Below are 20,222 nucleotides of genomic sequence, written 5' to 3'. Positions count from 1 at the left end.
ATTTTTAATTTGTGGACAAAGAGAAAAGTAAATATCTTATTCATTTTTAATTTCAGTATCAAAATACGCTTACTACTGATTGTGTGTTTTGCAATGTATTTATTAAATACAAGTAATAATTTGCAGTTGTTGGAGAATGTCGTTGGTAATACTGAATACTTTCTTTTTCCAGTGGGTCATGGGCAGCAGCAAGATGTCATCCTTAAGAGAACCTCTGCTGCAAATGGATTTCCACCTTTCTCAAGGTAAATCACAAGGTGAAATGAGCATTAGTACTGTGAATGTTGAAATGGACAGAAATGAACTGAAGAATCTTTTATCTTCATTGGAAAGGGCTCAGGAAGCAGTAAAAAATTTGCATAATTGAATATGTTTGTGATCAGTTTATTTATGAAATAAAAGTGAAATGTGAATGTATATACATGCAGTAGTCATATGTGATTTTTTTTAATGTAAATGAAACATTAAAACACAGTGTAATTGTTAACAGTTACTAAAATTACTATTATACATGTTCAGCAAGAAATATCCTCAAGTACTGCATCACTTTTACATCCTGATTCCACATGGGAATCAAACAAATAATTTATTCAGCATCAACTTAAAACTACCATTTTGTTCCTTATGGCACTAACATATATAAATTATATAATAAGACAATGAGAGGTAATATAGTGAAACCTTGATACCTATGTAATTTTTTTGATCCATTAATGAATGTATATTTTCTTGTGTCACACAGGATTGCTGTACCAACATGAATAAGGTGGCTACCACCACTCATGTCTCCTGGCCTGCACTTAAGTTAACTATTAACAAGCATTTTTCTTTCTTCTGTTATAATACGACGGTTGTCCAGACAGTAAGATTCGATCGGTCAAAATGGACACCACAGTGAAAACCCGATGAAGCTTTGCACAGATGTGTTGGGTTATGTCTCTAGTATGATGGTCGATCGCATCAAGACACACTTTTCAGTTGAGAGCGCACTGTTAGCGAGTAAAGGTGCCTAGGACAATGATGTCTCCCACCAAGCAGGAGGGCCCACTGAGAGTCTTCGCCTTAAGGAAGGCAGCCCACCTAACACAACTGCCACGGACATACCTCTTCATAGCAATTCTCAGCCATACTCTGCAGGGGCAGTGAAGACGCTCCTGCGCATTTTCAATAGGAAATGTTCGATCACCCACAACACAGCCCTCATTGGTTTGTCCTGAGTATCATCTCTGTTCACATGAAACGTTGAATACAAAGACAACATTTGGGTGCAGGCTACCCACTATAGACCAGCGTAGAGATTTATTGGAAAGCACAGGTGGCTGGCTGCCTTCTATGACAATGGTGTTAGACATTTGTTGGAGCATTATACCAAACTTCCAAGTCGGAGTGGCGACTATGTAGAAAAGTATCTGGAAAGTGTAGCTAACTCTTGCAAATAAAATGTTTCTGATTTTCACTGTGGTTTCCATTTAGCGACTGATTGGAACTTACTTTCTGGACAACCCTCGTATATCTGGCCAGTCCCTTGTGTAATAAAGTCAAGGTTTCACTATATATGTCACTATACACTTATACTGAGCTGGAAAATATTTATAGTTAAAAGGTATAAAAAAGGCATAAAATTTCATTGGACAAAGACTAGATCTTGCTTGAATTGCCACATTATTCATTTTTGAGTAACAAGCAACTATTTCGCTGCAGGTAAACCTTTTTGGCAAGTAACACAGAAATAAACTGACAACTGACTGATTTTTACAAGAAGAATAAATTGACAAGTTGAATGCCTAAAAGTCTGGCATATTTAATCAGTTTTCTCAGTTAGTGTACAAAATATACAAATCAATCTGGAATGTTTGCACCTTCATCACATGATCAATTGTATCTATAAATAACATTTATGTTGTCGTATGGGAAATCACAAGCCATGATATAATGAAATAAAACAAGAACATTGGATACACTGCAAGAGCTTTTCTTCCCGGTGGCTGACTGTCACCGAGGAAAACCATGGAAGCTGACAAAAAGAAAGGCAAATCAGTATTAAGACGTTTTTGGTCTCCAAGTTATCACTAAATGCCACACAAACATTATGTAGTAAAGTAAGTTTAAAAAAAATACATATAAAAACAACAAATATTATTTAGTCTTTGAAATAAGAATTATCAGGAAGCTTTCAGATGAAACAGAGGGGGGAATACATCAACCAATCAGAATCTGAGGCATTTAAGTTTGGGGTTCAGGTGAGACAAAAGAAAATAAATAAATGGAACATTCAATAATGTGCTAAAGAAACGAATTGCCAAATCATCCCCTTAACCTTTCTTTTCCAAATTATGTTCCAAAATATTATTTTATTAATGAAAACCACCCTATTGTGAATGAAATTATGTAATTTTGAAAATTACCAATAATAAAATGCTGGGTATGCTCATGCACTGGACTTCATCAAATTATGCTGAATCTTTAAAAAATGACTTCATTTCTGTGTAACTATGAAGTCTAATCATGTATTTACCAATGGTTTCCTGTGAACATTAATCTTGGGGGAGCTGGCTGGAGCACAGTGGATGTATATATCTCATACCACCAGCAAGCACCTGTCATTAAACTGATGAAATGCTGTCTCTTTCAGCCTCTAATGAAGTAACATCACATACTTCTTCACTTTCTGCACCACTAAATTCAATGTCAAACTCAGGATCATTATAGCCATCCTTTGTTTTGAAAGCATTGCTAAACAACAAGACAAGATGGAGTCTGACAGTGCGCATTTTGTTGTCAAGTACCCACAGCTACACACAGTAAAGATGATACCCAGTGGCAATCACCTCAACCAAAACACAACAGCTAGATTACAAATGTAGTATGAGATGCCCTCTACTGACTGAAATTGACATAAACAGGGTTTTATTTTTGGTGGGCCTTTCATTAAGTTGCCAGAGTATACTCAGGATTTTAAGTGTCTGTCAAAATAATAAAAACGAGATACCTTGAGGTTTTAAGTTAAGGGGTTAAAATGAACACATTTGCACATATGTAACACAAGCAGAATTAGAGCTGAGAAAAATTTGAAAGAGCTTTTAAGTGATTTCAATTAACACGAACATCGTTTTTCTTCTTCGTATTATATCTGTTTCCTTTATCTGTGGATACTTTTTTCTCTTTTTGGTGCATTTCCTTTTCTTGCCCACAACAAATACCTTTCACCTCCGGTAATTCTCTCCCCCCCTCCTCGCAAATCTTAATTCCACCTGCCATTCCCTCATGTGCTTTGCATTTCATTCGCTCTCCCATGCGGTTTACTGCTGCTGATATACAGCACTTTGCTTCTGGAATTATGTTATTACCAGCTTTAGAGTAATTTCATTGCCATTTGTCAATAACTTCCTTCGCAATGTCAAATTTTGTAAACAAAAAATAAATTGAAATTTTAATTTTTTTAGCTTGGCCGCCATTGTTCCATGTTTTGGTACAAAATGTCTTTGCAGTGATCATACAAAATTTAAAATCAGTTATCTGAAATTGTTATTTTACACTAGAAAGCAGAAAATATTGAAGCTTAGACATGTTGAATCTAGCACACTTCAAAAACATGATAACAAAACAGCTTGAGTTACAAATCTTAATTACTGTATTGGCCTGATATTAGCCTCACTCTTTTTTTTCCCTTCCTTTCTTTTTAGGGGGGAGGGGGATAGACTCAATGGAAAAAAAATGTCAAATTACCAATTTACAAAGACTGTTCACAATATGGGGAGTCTTAGTTTAGTTGCTGGTACATAGATAAATTCACAAATACCACTGTTATCTTCACTACTGTTATTTGTTCCATCGCTTTCAGGATTTTTGTTACTCTTCTTCCCAAGTACATTGTCCTTGCTACCATCCAGAGCTCTGGACGTGCAGCACGTCTTGAACAGTGTATATAGACAATGTCTCCGATCTATCAGTGGTATGAAAGAATGTAATTACACACTGTATTATGTGTACTGTACTATTGTAAATATAAGCTAAATTTTGTTACACTATAGAGGAATCTACTTGTAGTGCCCTTTTGAAAAATAATGTGTACAGACGTGTGTGATCCATATGTTGTTATGAAAGAATGTAAATATTTTACTGTATATGTGTAATGTAATCTAAATTTTGCTGACTGTCCGAAAACTTTTTGTTATATGGACAGAAAATAAATAAATAAAAAACTCTTTGATGATAGAATGTGGTGGCATTGTATGCCATGAAGAAAGAATCACTCAGACATAGGCTCCACTGGTGACACTTTCTTGGCAGATGGACTGAGTGCATGTTCCCTTACACTTGCCAAACAGTTTTTAGATACTGTCTTTAAATAGCTTGTTTACAAAAACATTAAGCACCTATCATTTTGAGATTATACTGAAACTACTATGTCTGTCTTCAATGCATCAACGTTGTTCTTTATTTCAGATATGATGTAATCTTTACTGGCATTCAACACTAAAATGGCCCTTCACTGAGCAACACACCAGGTCTGCCATTCTATACAGTGGATAGCCAGTCCAATCCAGCCTTTTTCTAGGCAATGAACCATTTAATCCTTAAGGGAAATCTTCCATTGGCAAAATTTTACATTTCAGGAGAACATAAGAGGTCAGCTTTCCTCCCACTGCAATAGATGCCAGTTGTCAGCTGTTTTTAATGAAATACTTGTTGCCCCCCTCCCCTGTATAGCCCATTGTCACATTGTGTGGCATGTCACAAAAGATGGGTATCTAAGTGGCATTGTCAATTCGTTGTAGCTGTATTTGGATTATGTGCCCGTGGAGAGTGACAAGAGTCTTAGTAAAATCTTCTTGCAGTCTTTGTGCCAGTGAAGTACTTTACCATATAGAGAGGAAATTTCTATACATAAATGTGTGACCTCAATCAGTACTCCCACAGAATTCTCTTTGTGCTATGTTTAAGGCCCTTGCAATTTCCAAAACCTTTAACTGGATTTTAGGTCAAGAGATAGGTATCTCATGTTTCCTTTTACCTTGTATGGGGGAAAGAACTGGATTGAAATTTAGGATATTTCAAGCTTTTGGCTCTCTGTAGGAGTTCCTTGATGAAACAGCAGTTTGCAAGTTATTCTCCAATGCAATCCACCATTGCACATTTGATTCATCCTAACCATACTTTCTCCCAACTTCTACACTACATGTATTCTTTGCACAATAAATAATTGTGCCTAATTCTAAAGTTTGCTAACAATTTCCTTTTGACATGAGCACTCATTATGAATACTAGATCATACAAAAAGAGGAACAATGGAAGTGGTAGGATAATACTGGTAATAGTCTGCACAAAAATGGTATCTCAGTAATCAGAGATAGTTACATTGTTACCACATATACCACAAATAACTTCCAAACTTTACCAGTGTTATTGCTCTGTTTTAAACTAAAAGTACCACAATTTCTATGATACAAAAATATACCAGTATTTTTAGGGTTGCACAGATAAGAAGCATCCTAATGTTTGGTCACCTAAGTTTGGCTCAATATAGTGTTAAAGAGAGGAGTTTCTGTCATGTTCATAGTGCACTGAATCATTATCCAATATACACAAAAGGTGCTAATAGTAACTAATGAAATTTTTTTTTTTTGGGTGGGTGGGTGTGGGGGGGGGGGGGGTGTACTGCAAGAGAGCTTCAAATTGTAGCGTGTAATATGGCGGTAACTATATCAGTGTGTGAGAAATAGTATGCTTTAATCAAGTTTTGAATTTGAAAGTTTGTCCATACATGGAGCACCATCTCCTCCAGCATATGATGCCAGACCACACACAAGCACTGTGACACCTGCAACAATCCAATGCAATGGGTTGACTGTTATCCGTCATCCTCCATACAGTCCTGACTTGGCCCCATCTGATTTTCATCTGTTTCTGACTTAAAAGAACACCTTCAAGGACTTCACTTTGATAATATGAAGCAGTGCAAACTGAGGTGAGGTTGTGGTTCCATCAACAAAGGCAATCATTCTACAGTGGTAGTATCAACAAACTGGTCTCATTGCGAGAAGAGCGTTCATCGCTAGGGTGACTATGTTGGGAAATAAATATGTAGACGTGAAGAATAAAGATGTAGAATGTTAATAAAATTTGTTTCATTTGAAAAGCTTTAAGAATGTTCACATAAAAAATTTGGAGGCATTATTTTCCAGCATTTACTTCCTTATGAAGTTAGCTGTCAGCAAACAATCACAGTCTGGAAACAACAGTAACATTTATAAATGCAGTACTAGAAGGAGACATGAATTACTCAATCCAGTACTCAGCCTTACTATGGCACAAAGAGACTGACTATAGTTAAGTATAAAACACTGTATGCCAAAAACGAGCAACTGAAATCATGTAAATCATCAGCATCCTGCCAGTTTTCCACTCAGGAAATGTATTAATTGTAAAAATGACTCATTCTACATTTTGGTGACTGGCTGCACTTACAATCCAGGAAAATGTAAATAACTAAACTGCCAATCAATTAAAGTCCGTCATCTACTACCTACAATTGAACCTGTCATCAATCCATTTTATACCCCCACTGTTGCAAACATATATTTCTATGAGTTGGCTGCTCCAACTGAGACTCATTATATTGTATTCATAGAATACTACTTTTCTGCATTTCCTTAAGTGCTCAGTTTTAAATGTAGGAATGAATACAGCAAGTTGTTAATTTCTAACCCACTTAAAAATCTTATCAAGGTATCACTGGATATTTCTGCACCTATTTTCAGAGAGTACTTTGTTATAGATTACTGCAAATATCTGAGGTTACTGTTAATAATGTCTGCTACATAATTAATATACGACACGAACAGGGTTCCAACACAATTTCCCGGGTCCCATGTCATGTTACGTCTACGTCTGTTGATGACTCTCCACACACTGTGTTCTCTCTAGCAAGAGATACTCAATCCAGCAACAAATTTCGTTTGGTGCCCTATACTATCACTTCATTAATAAGCACTGGTGTGGTACTGAGTCAAGATGAGCTGCATCTGCACGATTGCCTTGATCCATGGCTTTCAGAATGTCATGTGAGAAAAGTACGTATTGGGTTTCTCATGACTGTTTTCAGAATTCTTTCTGGTTGATATGGAGGAGGTCATTTGTTTGAGATACCTCATTACATTTGAGCTCAGAAAGTGTTATGGGATTCTACACCAGATGGATATCAATGAATGGGACAGCAGTTTTGTGGATCAGTGTTGCTACTGTTCTTGCAGATGAGTGTGACCTTTGCTTTCATCCTACTTGGCACAGTTTTTGGTTCAAGTGATCTACAGAACATTATGATTAAGATCCAAGTTCTTTGTGGAATCTAACAGAGAGTCTATCAGGCCCTGGAGCTTTGTTCAATTTTAGCAATTTCGGGTGCTGCCACTAACACTTATATAGCACTAATTTTTCTAATAGTCTGAGAATGAAACTGAGGCAGTACTCCTATGTTTAGGTTTGGAAAGGAATACCTGAAGGAACTCAGCATTTCTGCTTCTGTTTTGCTATCCTAAAATTCAGCTGAGCATTCACATTCTCAGGATACCAACTTTATGCCTCTGTCTTGTTGTCACTAAATTTATAATCACTCTCTTCTAAAACACTTTGTAACTGATCATCAGTTAATTTTCCCCAGTGTTGGTTACCTCCACATCATTTGAAATGAAGATCACACACATACAAAAGAAAAAAATATTGTAGGTGGGAAAATGTTTGCTGGCGGACTGTAAATGGCAGTATCACACATCAGTGATATGAGCTTGTGGTGCATGTTAGGTAGCAGAACATTCTGTCTATCAAGCAGATAGTCACCAAACTGATACTAGTGGCAGTACACATTCTGTTAGGCAATTGACATATCTGTTGGCATTCAGTGAACCATTCAGTGAAAAATGGCTCAATGAGATCATATGTTGATCTGTCTCACATGTGGAACACTAACATTCTCTACCAAACACAGCTCGGATGACAGCTGAACTGGCATACAAGTGATTCACAGCTAACAGTTTACATCTTAATATCATAAAAGTTCATATTATGTAATTTCAAACGTGAGAAAATGATCTGCTAGCACCAGAGCTAAGCAACGATGGTATTACACTAGAAACATCATGTGAAAAGTTTCCCAGGTCCAGTCAATGACAAATTTGTTGGAGTCAACACACAGATAACTAATCAAGCAGCTCAGTTTTGAGCTAAAGACGAGAACTGGCACATTGTCCACATTTTCACTCCCTCATGTCTTACATAATTATCTTCTAGGCAGTGTATCCAAAGTAAATAAAGTGTTTCTAGAGCAGCAAAAACAAGTAAAACTATTGTGCCCAGTAGATAACGTCACATGTTGCAGAAATCTTATTAAGGAATTGCGAATTCTTACTCTCACTTCCCAGTACATTTTTAGCCTTATACATTTTTTGTTTCTGAAAAAAAAATTAGTCTCAGTTGAACTGTGCTGTACACTAGCACAATACAAGACACAAAAGTAACTGAAATTATCCAAATATATGGATTCAAAACTTGGATAGTCTGTTAGTTACATGGCAAGTAACAGCGTTCATTGGAAAGCTGCATGATAAATAGAAGTGTACAGGAAACAGGACTCTGTATCTGGTAACTATTTTCTTTGAAAAATATTAATATAATCCAGTAAACGTTGAGCTAGCAATAGGAGGTAAACAGCAGCTATTTAATATGATGGAGAAGGTAGCAGTTGCTTTTTAAGTAGCAGCATTCTTCCCAATTTTCTTGATTAAATTTAGCTGGCAGAAGCATGAATAGCTTTAAGCAGTATAGTGAATAGCTTTAAGTGGTATAGTGGTAGTTTATAGTCAATGAAATACATGGATTAAGTTTCTTTGATTTGTGTGTCTTCTGTTAATGTTTGGTATGCCGTGACTCATTCCACATCCATCAAGGTTCTCCTTCTTGACAGGCTCTACAGAAAATGATCAATGAATTCATGAAACCAAAACAGACTATATGCTAGTAGACACACATGTCAATGTTGGTTCTGATTGATTGGTAATACTTTTAGAGTGATCATTTGCAGAGTAAAAATTTACCTCATTGAAAAGCTTTGCAGTATTTCATTTTGTAGCTATAAGCAAAGATTGTTCACAGACTATGACAGTACCTAAAAGTCTATTGTAAGTCTATTGTATATGGCATGCCCATACAGAATAACCAAACTTGCAGCTACCTGAAAAAAAGTGAATATTTACTTCATATTAAATCAAATAATTAGTTTTACAAACTCACCAAATGTTGCCCAGGCAAATCCTACAACTGTCACTATAAATCTGATAGCAAATAGAAATGTTGTTTGTTCCATGAGAAGAATTATTCGACACATGATAAGAGCAATTGTTGTAGGAAGTAAGCAATAACCAAGGACGCAAACACTCTGGAAAAATGATCTGAAACATAAACAAACAAAAGAAAGAACATTATTAATAAATTATGTAGTAATGAGAAACTAAAAATTGCAGTATGACTATTTTCTTTCGAAGTTTGTTGCATCAGTTAAAAATATTGGTCATAAAAGGACAATCCTTAGTTTGAAAACATACTTTGATTCTGAAGAATGCTATCGAATAAAATGAATGTTACTATGGCTATATGTACATCCTCTTTCTTTGTGGCTGACAAGGCACCATTATCATTCAGGCACTGTGAAATCTGCCTGTACTTGGGTCACTGTGCCACTGTCATTTTGAATCACTCAGGCATTCACTCATTTCAGTGTAAAGGAATTACAGACACAATTTTTAGTTAAACTGAACTACATTTCGTGATCTAAGATTCTCAATTCTTAATATAAAAAAAAACATATTCAACAACCCTTCAAAACTTACAGTTGTCTCAATGTTTGCAAGTTTTGTAAACCATTTCTACTTCCAAGATTTGTATGGTAGGATACCGAGGTGCACCCTATATTTGCAAAAGAAAGTTGTAAGAAAGCACTTCTATCATGAAGAAGGCCATATGATGAAATTTTGTCTGTGAGGTATGGCTCTTTCTGAGTTAATCTGTAAAAGGCCAGAAGACCTCTCTTTTAATGTTTTCTGTGGTTTCCCTCAACTGTTTAATGTTAATGCCAGAATGGTTCCTTCAAAAGATGCCTTTTGCAATTTCCTTCCCCATTCTGTCTTGTGTTTTGTCTCTAACAGTTGTGTTGTTAATGGGATAGTAAATCACTACCTTCTTTCCTACTTGCCAAATACCAAGGATTTGAAAGCATAACACCATTCTCTACAACATTCCAGACTCTGGATGATGTGTTGCAAATCTCACAATTTCCAGGAAGATCTTACCTGCCAGTTCATGCTCAGACATTACCAATGAAACAGAACAGACCAAAGAGCCTACCTGAAAGCTACCACACTATAGCCCTACCAAGTTCATGTTACAAACTCCCAGAAAGAATGATTCTAGAGTGAATAGGACCATTAATACAAGAACAAATTCCAGATGAACAAGCTGGATTATAAGCCACTGCAATTGTTTCAACTACATACGCAGCCTAACAATACACATTGAGACTGTGTTTCGGAAATGGTTGAAAACCACAGTGGTGTATACTGACTTGACTGCGGCACACAACATGGTTTGGAGGAAAGGTCTTTTTCACGACCTTATTAATGTAGTAGCATGTGGCCAGATAACATATTTATTAAATAATTTGCTCTGTGACAGGTTTTATCAATTAATAATAAGAAACAGTAAGAATAAAATTAGTCTTCTAAATAATGATACTATGGAAATGATAGTTGTCATTCAGCACATAGTGGAGATGCTGAGCCGCAGATAAACACTACAAAAAGGCTGTCAGGAAGTGAGCTTTTGGTCAAAAAGCCTTCATCAAAAATTGATCTCTCTCTCTGTCACACACACACACACACACACACACACACACAAATGACCACAGTCTGTGGCTGCTGCACTCAGCAACCAGAAATTGTGAGCATGTGTGTGTGAGTTGTGTTTGTGTGAGCGGAAGCATGAGTGTGAGTGTTTTGCCTATTTTCGATGAACGCCTTGTTGTCCGAAAGCTCACTTTCTGACAGTCTTTTTGTTGTGCCTATCTGCAACTCAGCATCTACGCTATATGGTGAGTAGCAACTATCCTTTTCATAATATTGTCATATTCTGTCCTGGATTTGGGTTGCCTGGATAATGGGTTGCCTCAATGCTCAGGCTGTTTTAATTAATTTATATTTATTCCAACAAAAAATTAATTAAGTATTTGTCTTGGCCCTGTTTAACTTTTGAGTATACCAAATATGACATCTGCAAAATTTATATATGCTGACAGCCTAGTCCTTGCTGACTGCAATAATTTCATAGAGGAAGCCAGTAACAGTCATCAAGACTGGAGACTAATTCCAAACAAGAACAAAATTAAAGTGTCGTGCTTTCACCTCAATAATAAACAAACTTATCAAGAGTCCCAAGCATACATCAACAACAACAACTTAGTTCAGTATAATCCTTTCCCAAAACATTTAGGGATAACAATGGACCGAATATTATCTTGAAAAAATCTGGAAAACACTGCAGAAAAAAATCAAAACCAGGAACAATATAATCCATAAATTGTATGGTACCACATGGAGGCAAACACAACCACCCTCAGATCATCATCAACACTTAGTCTTGTGTACTCAGTTGCCAAATACTGTGCTCCATTCTGGTTAAACAGCCACCATGTGAAGAATACTGACACCAAACTGAATGAGACCATAAGAATAATTAGTGGCTGTATAAAAAAACAGTCTCCCTTTTGACTACCTGCTTGCTCCTCTTCATATTCATACACAGGAAAGATTAGTTAAGGAATACAACAAAACTTTTGCCATTCCCCACCTTCCACTTCATAGTTGCCTGGGTAACGTTACAGTGCAGATGCCAAAGTCTGGAACTCCCCCACTATTAGTAACAAGACTAGTTTTGAGGTACAGCTTCAAAATTAATGAGATGTGGAGAGAATACTGGGAAGCCCTGTAGTCAGCTCATAGTTCACCCGTTACTCAGCCTACTTCACAAATTTTTAAAATATCGTTCTGCGACATGCTGTATATTTCAGATATGTAGTAGACGGAGTTGTTTGTATATTCTATTGATTTGTTTCCCAGAAGCTGTATGTAGTATACCTCAGGTATGTAGCAGATGAAGTTGTTAGTATATTCTATTGATTTGTTTCCCAGAAGCTTATGCTGTAATTAAGTCAACAATGAATGTAAGCAAAATATGTTGTTCCAGCATATGAGCTACAATGCACTGAAGTTACTATTCAAAGTTCTCTGCATGCTGAAGCTATCAATTTTCCATGGACTCTGATATATTCAATCCATTTCAGCTGTGAATCAACATGCATCCCTAGAAACTTTGTTCTTGATACACACTCTATGAACTCATTTATACTTCTGGTGAGTAACTATTGCATTTTCTGCTCGTGTGGAAACTATTTTTTCCTTTCATTTTTACATGCCGGGTTAATACGTTGTTTTCTATCCTCCTGGACAAGTACACATGCATCAGTGTTTCTTCAACTTTGTGTCCTAATACTCTCAGAGACTCATCACTGACTTGAGTCTTATTGCCATCAGCAAACAGTACTCTTGAATTGTAGGCTGGAAAAGACCCACTACAGTTTAACAACAAAATTCACAAATTGCTAAGGAAGCAAAGGCTGTTGCGCCCTCAGTTCAAAAAAAGAGCTGACAACAGGCAATAGTTAACAGAAATTTGTGTGTGTGTAAAAAGATCAACGTGCAAAGCTTACAACAGCTATCACTGTCATACCTTACCAGTACATCTTGTCAAGAACCTGAGAAAATTCTGGTCCTACATAAAATTGCTAAGTGACTCTAAGGCTCTTACCCAGTCACACATTGACCAACCTGGTGTGGCACTAGAAGATAACAAAAGGAAATTCGAAGTTTTAAATTTTGCATTTAAGAACTTGTTCACATCGGAGAATCATGCGAAAATAACATTGTTTGTGTACATGTATATGTACATGAGCACATACATCTACAGCGATACTCTGCAAATCACATTTAAGTGCCTGGCAGAGGGTTCATCAAAGCACCTTCATAATAATTCTCTATCATTTCACTCTCAAACAGAGTGCAGAAAGAAATTAACAGCTATATCTTTCCATGCAAGCTATGATTTCCCTAATTTTATTATGATGATCATTTCTCCCTATGTAAGCTCGCATCAACAAAATATTTTTGCTCTGAAAGAGAAAGGTGGTGATTGAAATTTCGCAAGAAGATCACAGAGAAACGCCTTTTTTTTTTTTAAATGATGTCCACTCCAAATCCTGTATCATTCCCGTGACACTCTCTTCTCTATTTCTTGGTGTACTCCATTAATACTATCTGCTAAGGATCCCACACCCACAGCAGTACTCAAAAAGATGATGGACAAGGATAGTCTAGGCAGTTTCTTTAGCAGATCTATTGCATCTTCTGTGTGTTCTGCCAATAAAATGCAGTCTTTGGTTTACCTTCACCACAACATTTTCTACACATTCTTTCCAATTTAAGGTGTTTGTAACTTAATTCCTAGGTATTTAGTTGAATTTACAGCCTTTAGATTTGATTGATGTATTGTGTAAACGAAGTTTAACAGATCCCTTTTAGCATTTGTATGGATGACCTCACACTTTTCATTATTTAGGGTCAATTACCAACTTTTGCACCATACAGATATCTTTTCTAAATTGTTTTGCTATTGGTTTTGAACTTCTGATGACTTTACTAGATGATAAACGACAGTATCATCTGCAAACAACCTAAGACAGCTGCTCACATTGTCTCCTAAATCATTTATATAGATCAGGAACAGCTGTGGGCTCTTAACACTACCTTGCAAAATGCCAGAAATCACCTCTGTTTTATTTGATTACTTCCCATCAATTACTGCAAACTGTGACAGTAGTAAACATCACTGATGTAGAGGAACAACTGAGAGAGTTGAAAGCAAGTTGGTTTTACAAAGAGTACGCTACAGCATTGGCCCCTTAATTAGCTTGCATTTACAATGAATCCAGCGTAAAGTCTCCAGTGACTGGAAAAAAGCACATGTGCCTCCTGTACATACAGAAGGTAAAAGAGCAGACCAGCAAAATTACAGACCAGTATCTTTAGCATCAGTTTGCTGCAGAATCACTGAACATATTTTCAGTTCAAATATAATAATTTTCCTTGAGAGGAAAAGGCTTCTGCCCACAAATCATGGTTTTAAAATGCATTACTCGTATGAACCTCTGCTTCCCTTTCCTGGCATGATTACTGTGAACCATGGATAAAGGGCAACAGGCAGATTCTATATTCCTAGATTTCTGTAAAGCGTTCGGCACAGTGCCACACTGCCAATTATTAATGAAGGTACAAGCATAGGAGTAAGTTCCCAGGTATGTGAGTGGCTCAAAAACTTCTTAACTAAAAGAACCTAGTATGTTGTTCTCAATGGTGAATGTATATACAAATTATCTTTCTCTTTCTGAAAAAGTTAATATGGAGAACCAGAAAATCTGAGAATAATTATTCATTGATAATATTTTTACTGTGCATTGTGTTACAATGTTTGCTTCAATTAATATGGTGACAGCTATTTTTTGATAATTTAATTTGTATATGCAATACAAGTACCAGATATCCATAACATAAATGTAAGGATTCATAAGGGAGTAGCGATATTCTCTCTGTAGTCAGCACTCCATTGACTATGATACTTTCTGACCATATATGACATGAGACTATTCGCTGTTACAGGTGTAATATATGAGCTCTATCACTTATTCTTCCTCCTACTGTCGTTGAAAACAGCATCCAATTTATCTCAGCTGAAAATGTATTAAAGATTCAGAAAAATATGGAAAAATTGTTTTTGTGTACATCAAGTATATATGAATAGACAGGGGTTAGATGATCAAATGTTTGTCCCCATGTTGTTAATATGTTAAGACAGCAATTACTAATCACATGTTCAATATTTAGATGACAACTACAATATTTTCCAGTCACCAATATTTGCTGTTACACTTGCCACAGAATATAATATACAACTTGATTTCAACCTCAGAATACCCATGCCACGGTCACAAATAGGTTAATATAATTGATTGATATGTATAGAATGATTGCATATGAGGTTTTAAGCATATTGTATCTGCGACGCACAAGTTCTTTAGTAGTCCAATTAGCACTGGACATTGCAGGGTTGAAATTTGAGGAACAGTTTCATGTAGGATATTAATGAATACAAGAGCACACATATGCATTAGTTTGTAGGGGGCGGGGGTGCACACGGCCTGAGGGTAGAGTGTATTTTTAATATTTTTGGAGACTTATGGTGACTTATAAATAGCCAAAAAAAAGTTCCAGTTGTGACCCTATTAAAAACCTACATAATGCAGAAGAAAAACACCTGAATTCACAGTATTTTTTTTCCTTTTGTTAAGAGCTGGAGAGACCGGGGGGGGGGGGGGGGGGGAGGATTGGCACCCGTAAATTAATATAAATGTATGATTAATGTACGGGGTACATCAAGTAGGGGAAACGTGATGAGAGGAATAATATCAATGAATCATATGGATGAAAATGTTATGATAAGTAATTATCAAATAAGCAGGGTGCTAATTAAAGTGGCTCAAGTGATTTAAGTTAACAATTGCACATTAATGATAAAAAATAGTAATTGCTCTACACAGTAACTTTCATTTAAATTTTCATTATTCTGATAAGAAATATTCCTTGTGACACTAACCAGAATAAAAATAACACTGTAAGAGTTATGATGAGTGCAAGAGTAAACTGGAACTGTTACAGTAGAAATGCTTGTCGCTTGTCTAATAAGCAGTGACTATATCACACAATGGAAAATCCAGGGTGGAACGTAACAGTATATGGAAAGCCTATCTGCGACTCAGCATCTCCACTACATGGTGACTTGAAACATTGATTATATTTGCATATTTTGTATGTCTGTGATACTGAACATATATCAAAGATTGCCTTTAATTCAATTTATGACAGATAATATCCACTGAAATATATAACAAGAGAGGATGGAAACTTACAAGGTGACCAGTCACATGTGTGCTGCTCAGTGCTCGTCACAGAAGAGAATGTTTGCAGTCTGCACATCAATATGTAGAAAAGACTGTAGATTAATGAAAGGCTTTTCCCCTAAAGGATGAGTCTCAGATTAGCCTGCATGGTAATAAATGACATGATTTAATTTAGTGAGAAGCTGGAAAATTTTAGCATCTGTCAACCATCCTCAAAATAAGTGCCTGTGGAGGAGGCATGGTCCGTGTTGTATATCTTTAAATGGATGTGTAACAGGGCTCCATATGCTCCCACAATGACTATGTGGGTGACAAGACAACACTGATGTTTAAGCATGTTCTTAAGCTTTTGTGCACAATATCTGATGGCTGATATAGTTTTCAAGTGGTTCAAGCAGTGGTCCTTTGCATGCTGCAGTCTCCCTGGAATCTGGCTGCCAGCAGCTGTCACAAATATTGTGTGCAGAAATGGAATTTTCAACTCAGCTGGAAAAATGATATCAAGAAGATTATTATTTTTGTGCCACATGATGCCTAATGTTCTTACACTATAATTAACATACGTCTTCTAAATGATGACTCAAAGCTCACATTATTTGGAGAGAAATCGAGCTGGTTAGTATATGACACTTCCTGGCAGTTTACAACTGTGTGCTGGACTGAGACTCAAACTCCCGAGTTCAACTCTCGGTCTGGCACACAGTTTTAATCTGCCAGGAAGTTTCACTCAGTACACACTCCACTACAGAGTGGAAGCTTCATTCTTGTTAATATATGGTTTGCAATTTATAGAAAATTATGTAAAAAAAGAACTTACGCATCTGGTGCAAAAGCCCTTTAAGTACAACAGAGAAACATGTGTTGCTGCAAATTTATATGCATTTTTCTTCTCAGTGCATCTATTTTTGCATACATTTATTTTATAAGGTTTTTCGTTTTTTCTTATATGATGTAATGGTTTAAATATCAGTTGTTTCCAACAGTCAATGGTTTCAAATAGTCACAGAAACCTTTCCTGTTATAAGCTATTATATTTCTCCATTAAAGTATCATGACCAAAAGCTTTCACATTAAGATTCATGTGACTGCTGAGATGTCTTTCATATGGTTTGGTAAATAATGTTGGAAAACAAGATGGCAAGTGAAAACACCCAGTATGATAATCTGGTGAATATAGTTAAATCTGGTGATAATAAGTGAGGAATAGGTACTAATTTCAATTCATCAGTGCAAAAAACAGTGTATTTTTTCACTGAAATTTTACAAAAAGTAGAAACTTGTGTGACAATGATAAATTATAGTGAAGAGAGAGCATGCGTATTGTCCACATTATGTAGTGATTCCATAAAAAAGGTGACAGAAATAATAAACTTAAATTACTAACAATGTAGGAAAAGACAGATTGCTACTTACTGTAAAGAAGACACGTTAAACTGCAGACTGGGCTGGTACAAGCTGCCGGAGATGGCGGTCGTGTGCATGAGGGGTGTTTACTTGTATGTATGAATGGTACGTGTATCTATTTTGCTGATGAAAGCTGTGGCCGAATGCTTTGTGCAAGAGTCTTTTATTGTGCCTGTTTGCAGCTTAACCTGTCTTCTTTACAGTAAGTAGCAATCTATCTTTTCCTACATTGTTGATATTCATACATGGAGTTTTCAATGTTCAAATGTAAATTACTGTTGTTGTAGTAAACAAGTTGCAAAAGGTGTGATATGTGTAAACTGCAAAGTGGTACATCATTACAGTTGTGCTAAGGCTAGCCCAAGCCAGAAAATCTGGCTGCGTCATAATTGTTATGAAAATCTATAATCTGACTCAATGAACTTTTTCCTCAATTACTCAATGAGATACAAAGTTTAAAGACAAATATGATACAATACAGAAGAATCACTGATGTTTAAACGGGCAAGTCAAAAGATTAAAAGTATCTATGTTCATCCTATGAGGGAAAAGAGACAGGAGTTCCGATTTAACCTGCAAAAATTTGAGGGAGGGGAAGGAAAACTAGAGTTTCACATCCCATTGACAACGAGGTCATTAGAGACGGAGCACAAGCTCGGATTAGGAAAGAATGGAGGAAGAGAAAGGCTGTACCGTTTTGAAGGAACCATCTTGGCATTTGCCTTAAATGATTTTGGTAAACAACAGAAAACCTGAATCAGGGTGGCCAGACGCGGGTTTGAACCATTGTGCTCCTGAAGGTGAGTCAGTATTAATTTTAGGCCAACAGAGTGTAAAAATTCTGTCTACAGACAGACTCAGAAAATGAAACTTGAATCACATTGGGAAAAAGAGGTATGAGAAAACTCACACAAAAAGAATAAAAATATTCTTACAAACCGATAGTAGTTTGAAACAAGTAACACACAAAAAAGCATAGCTTGAAGGTAGTAAAGCCAAAATCTCAAAAAAATTAGATAAAAGTGGAAAAATAATGGCATGGCAAAATGTTAAGGCAATGAGTTATGTGACAGCATGAGCCCCTATAATGAAGTGGTAATGATGTGCCCTGGCAATGATCCAGATGTGCAGTGCATTTTACTAATATCAGGATCAAATATTATCTACTGAAACAAACTCAATAAGGCCATGCATTCTTTAGATGAGGCACTGTGTGGTATAGGTAATTAATTAATTCTTATGGGCATTCCTAAAAGATATTACTCTGCTTGTTTTTCATGAGTAAATCAATGAATAAAGAAAGCAAACTATTTATATCGAAAAAAAAAAAATCAATACACACTTCCTTGCAACAACTGATATGGCCAGAAAACATTATTCAAAAGACAGGCAATTAAAGAAGTAACCAGCACACAATTTTTAGGAACTATTGTAGCTAGACAAGCATTTGGATATACAGGGTGTTACAAAAAGGTATGGCCAAACTTTCAGGAAACATTCCTCACACACAAATAAATAAAAGATGTTATGTGGACATGTGTCCGGAAATGCATAATATCTATGTTAGAGCTCATTTTAGTTACGTCCACCTATGCTCAATGGAGCACGTTATCATGATTTCATACGGGATACTCTACCTGTGCTGCTAGAATATGTGCCTTTACGACACAACATGTGGTTCATGCACGATGGAGCTCCTGCACATTTCAGTCGAAGTGTTCGTACGCTTCTCAACAACAGATTCGGTGACCGATGGATTGGTAGAGGCGGACCAATTCCATGGCCTCCACGCTCTCCTGACCTCAACCCTCTTGACTTTCATTTATGGGGGCATTTGAAAGCTCTTGTCTACGCAATCCCGGTACCAAATGTAGAGACTCTTCGTACTCGTATTGTGGATGGCTGTGATACAATACGCCATTCTCCAGGGCTGCATCAGCGCATCAGGGATTCCATGCGACGGAGGGTGGATGCATGTATCCTTGCTAACGGAGGACATTTTGAACATTTCCTGTAACAAAGTGTTTGAAGTCACGCTGGTACGTTTTGTTGCTGTGTGTTTCCATTCCATGATTAATTTGATTTGAAGAGAAGTAATAAAATGAGCTCTAACATGAAAAGTAAGCGTTTCCGGACACATGCCCACATAACATACTTTCTTTCTTTGTGTGTGAGGAATGTTTCCTGAAAGTTTGGCCGTACCTTTTTGTAACACCCTGTAGAAAGAGGGAGAATGGTGGGATGGAAGGCACGTAGATGTGCTGTGTAATATAATTACTTAAAAGTGTATCTCACAGAGAAACCTATTTTCAGTATGAGTGAGTATTTAAAATGAAACTAATGTTACAATGTAACAGAAAATATGTGATGAACTGTGCATGCCCACAAAGTTTATGTCTTCTTTTATTGTATGTTTACTTTATATACATTGTATTTAAGCCTAGACAAAAGCTTATGGAGGGGTAATGACACTCCTCACACGTTAATCACTGCATTGACAAAAGTGCATAACTGAACTCTGAAACAGTTCCCCACTTTTCCTATTCCTCTTTTAACTTTTTCGTTAATCCTTTTAAAAAAAGAAAAGGAAGTCCTATACCTCCTCAACCGCCCCCCGCCCAAAAAAAAAAAAAAAAAAAAAAAAAAAAAAAAAAAAAAAAAAAAAAAAAAAAAACACGAGGCTTGGTGAGAATATAAGCTGTCAAAC

The 20,222-nt window shown here is 36.4% G+C and overlaps 2 protein-coding genes across 3 annotated transcripts in view; one reads left to right on the top strand and one right to left on the bottom strand.

The window, feature by feature from the left end:
- Positions 1-1,992, top strand: part of LOC126092423 (COMM domain-containing protein 8-like) — a 74,474-nt gene extending 72,482 nt beyond the window's left edge. The window contains exon 4 of the mRNA XM_049908014.1: positions 173-1,992. Coding sequence (XP_049763971.1) covers positions 173-367 — 195 coding nt within the window. The 3' untranslated portion in view covers positions 368-1,992. The remainder of the gene's footprint in view (positions 1-172) is intronic.
- The window catches only part of LOC126092422 (protein YIPF6), a 77,226-nt gene continuing 57,372 nt past the window's right edge, over positions 369-20,222 (bottom strand). For both annotated transcript variants that reach the window (XR_007521332.1, XM_049908013.1), the window contains 2 exons: positions 9,286-9,443; positions 369-2,014 (listed from right to left, as the gene is read on the bottom strand). Coding sequence is in view for 1 of the 2 variants with exons in the window: in XM_049908013.1 (XP_049763970.1) it covers positions 1,896-2,014; positions 9,286-9,443 (277 nt within the window). In the remaining variant the exon portion in view is untranslated. The remainder of the gene's footprint in view (positions 2,015-9,285; positions 9,444-20,222) is intronic.

This window comes from Schistocerca cancellata, chromosome 7 (genome assembly GCF_023864275.1).
Source record: "Schistocerca cancellata isolate TAMUIC-IGC-003103 chromosome 7, iqSchCanc2.1, whole genome shotgun sequence".
Classification (NCBI taxonomy): Eukaryota; Metazoa; Arthropoda; class Insecta; order Orthoptera; family Acrididae; genus Schistocerca; species Schistocerca cancellata.
Note: the sequence above shows the minus strand (reverse complement) of the source record. Positions and strands in the feature narration are given on the sequence as shown.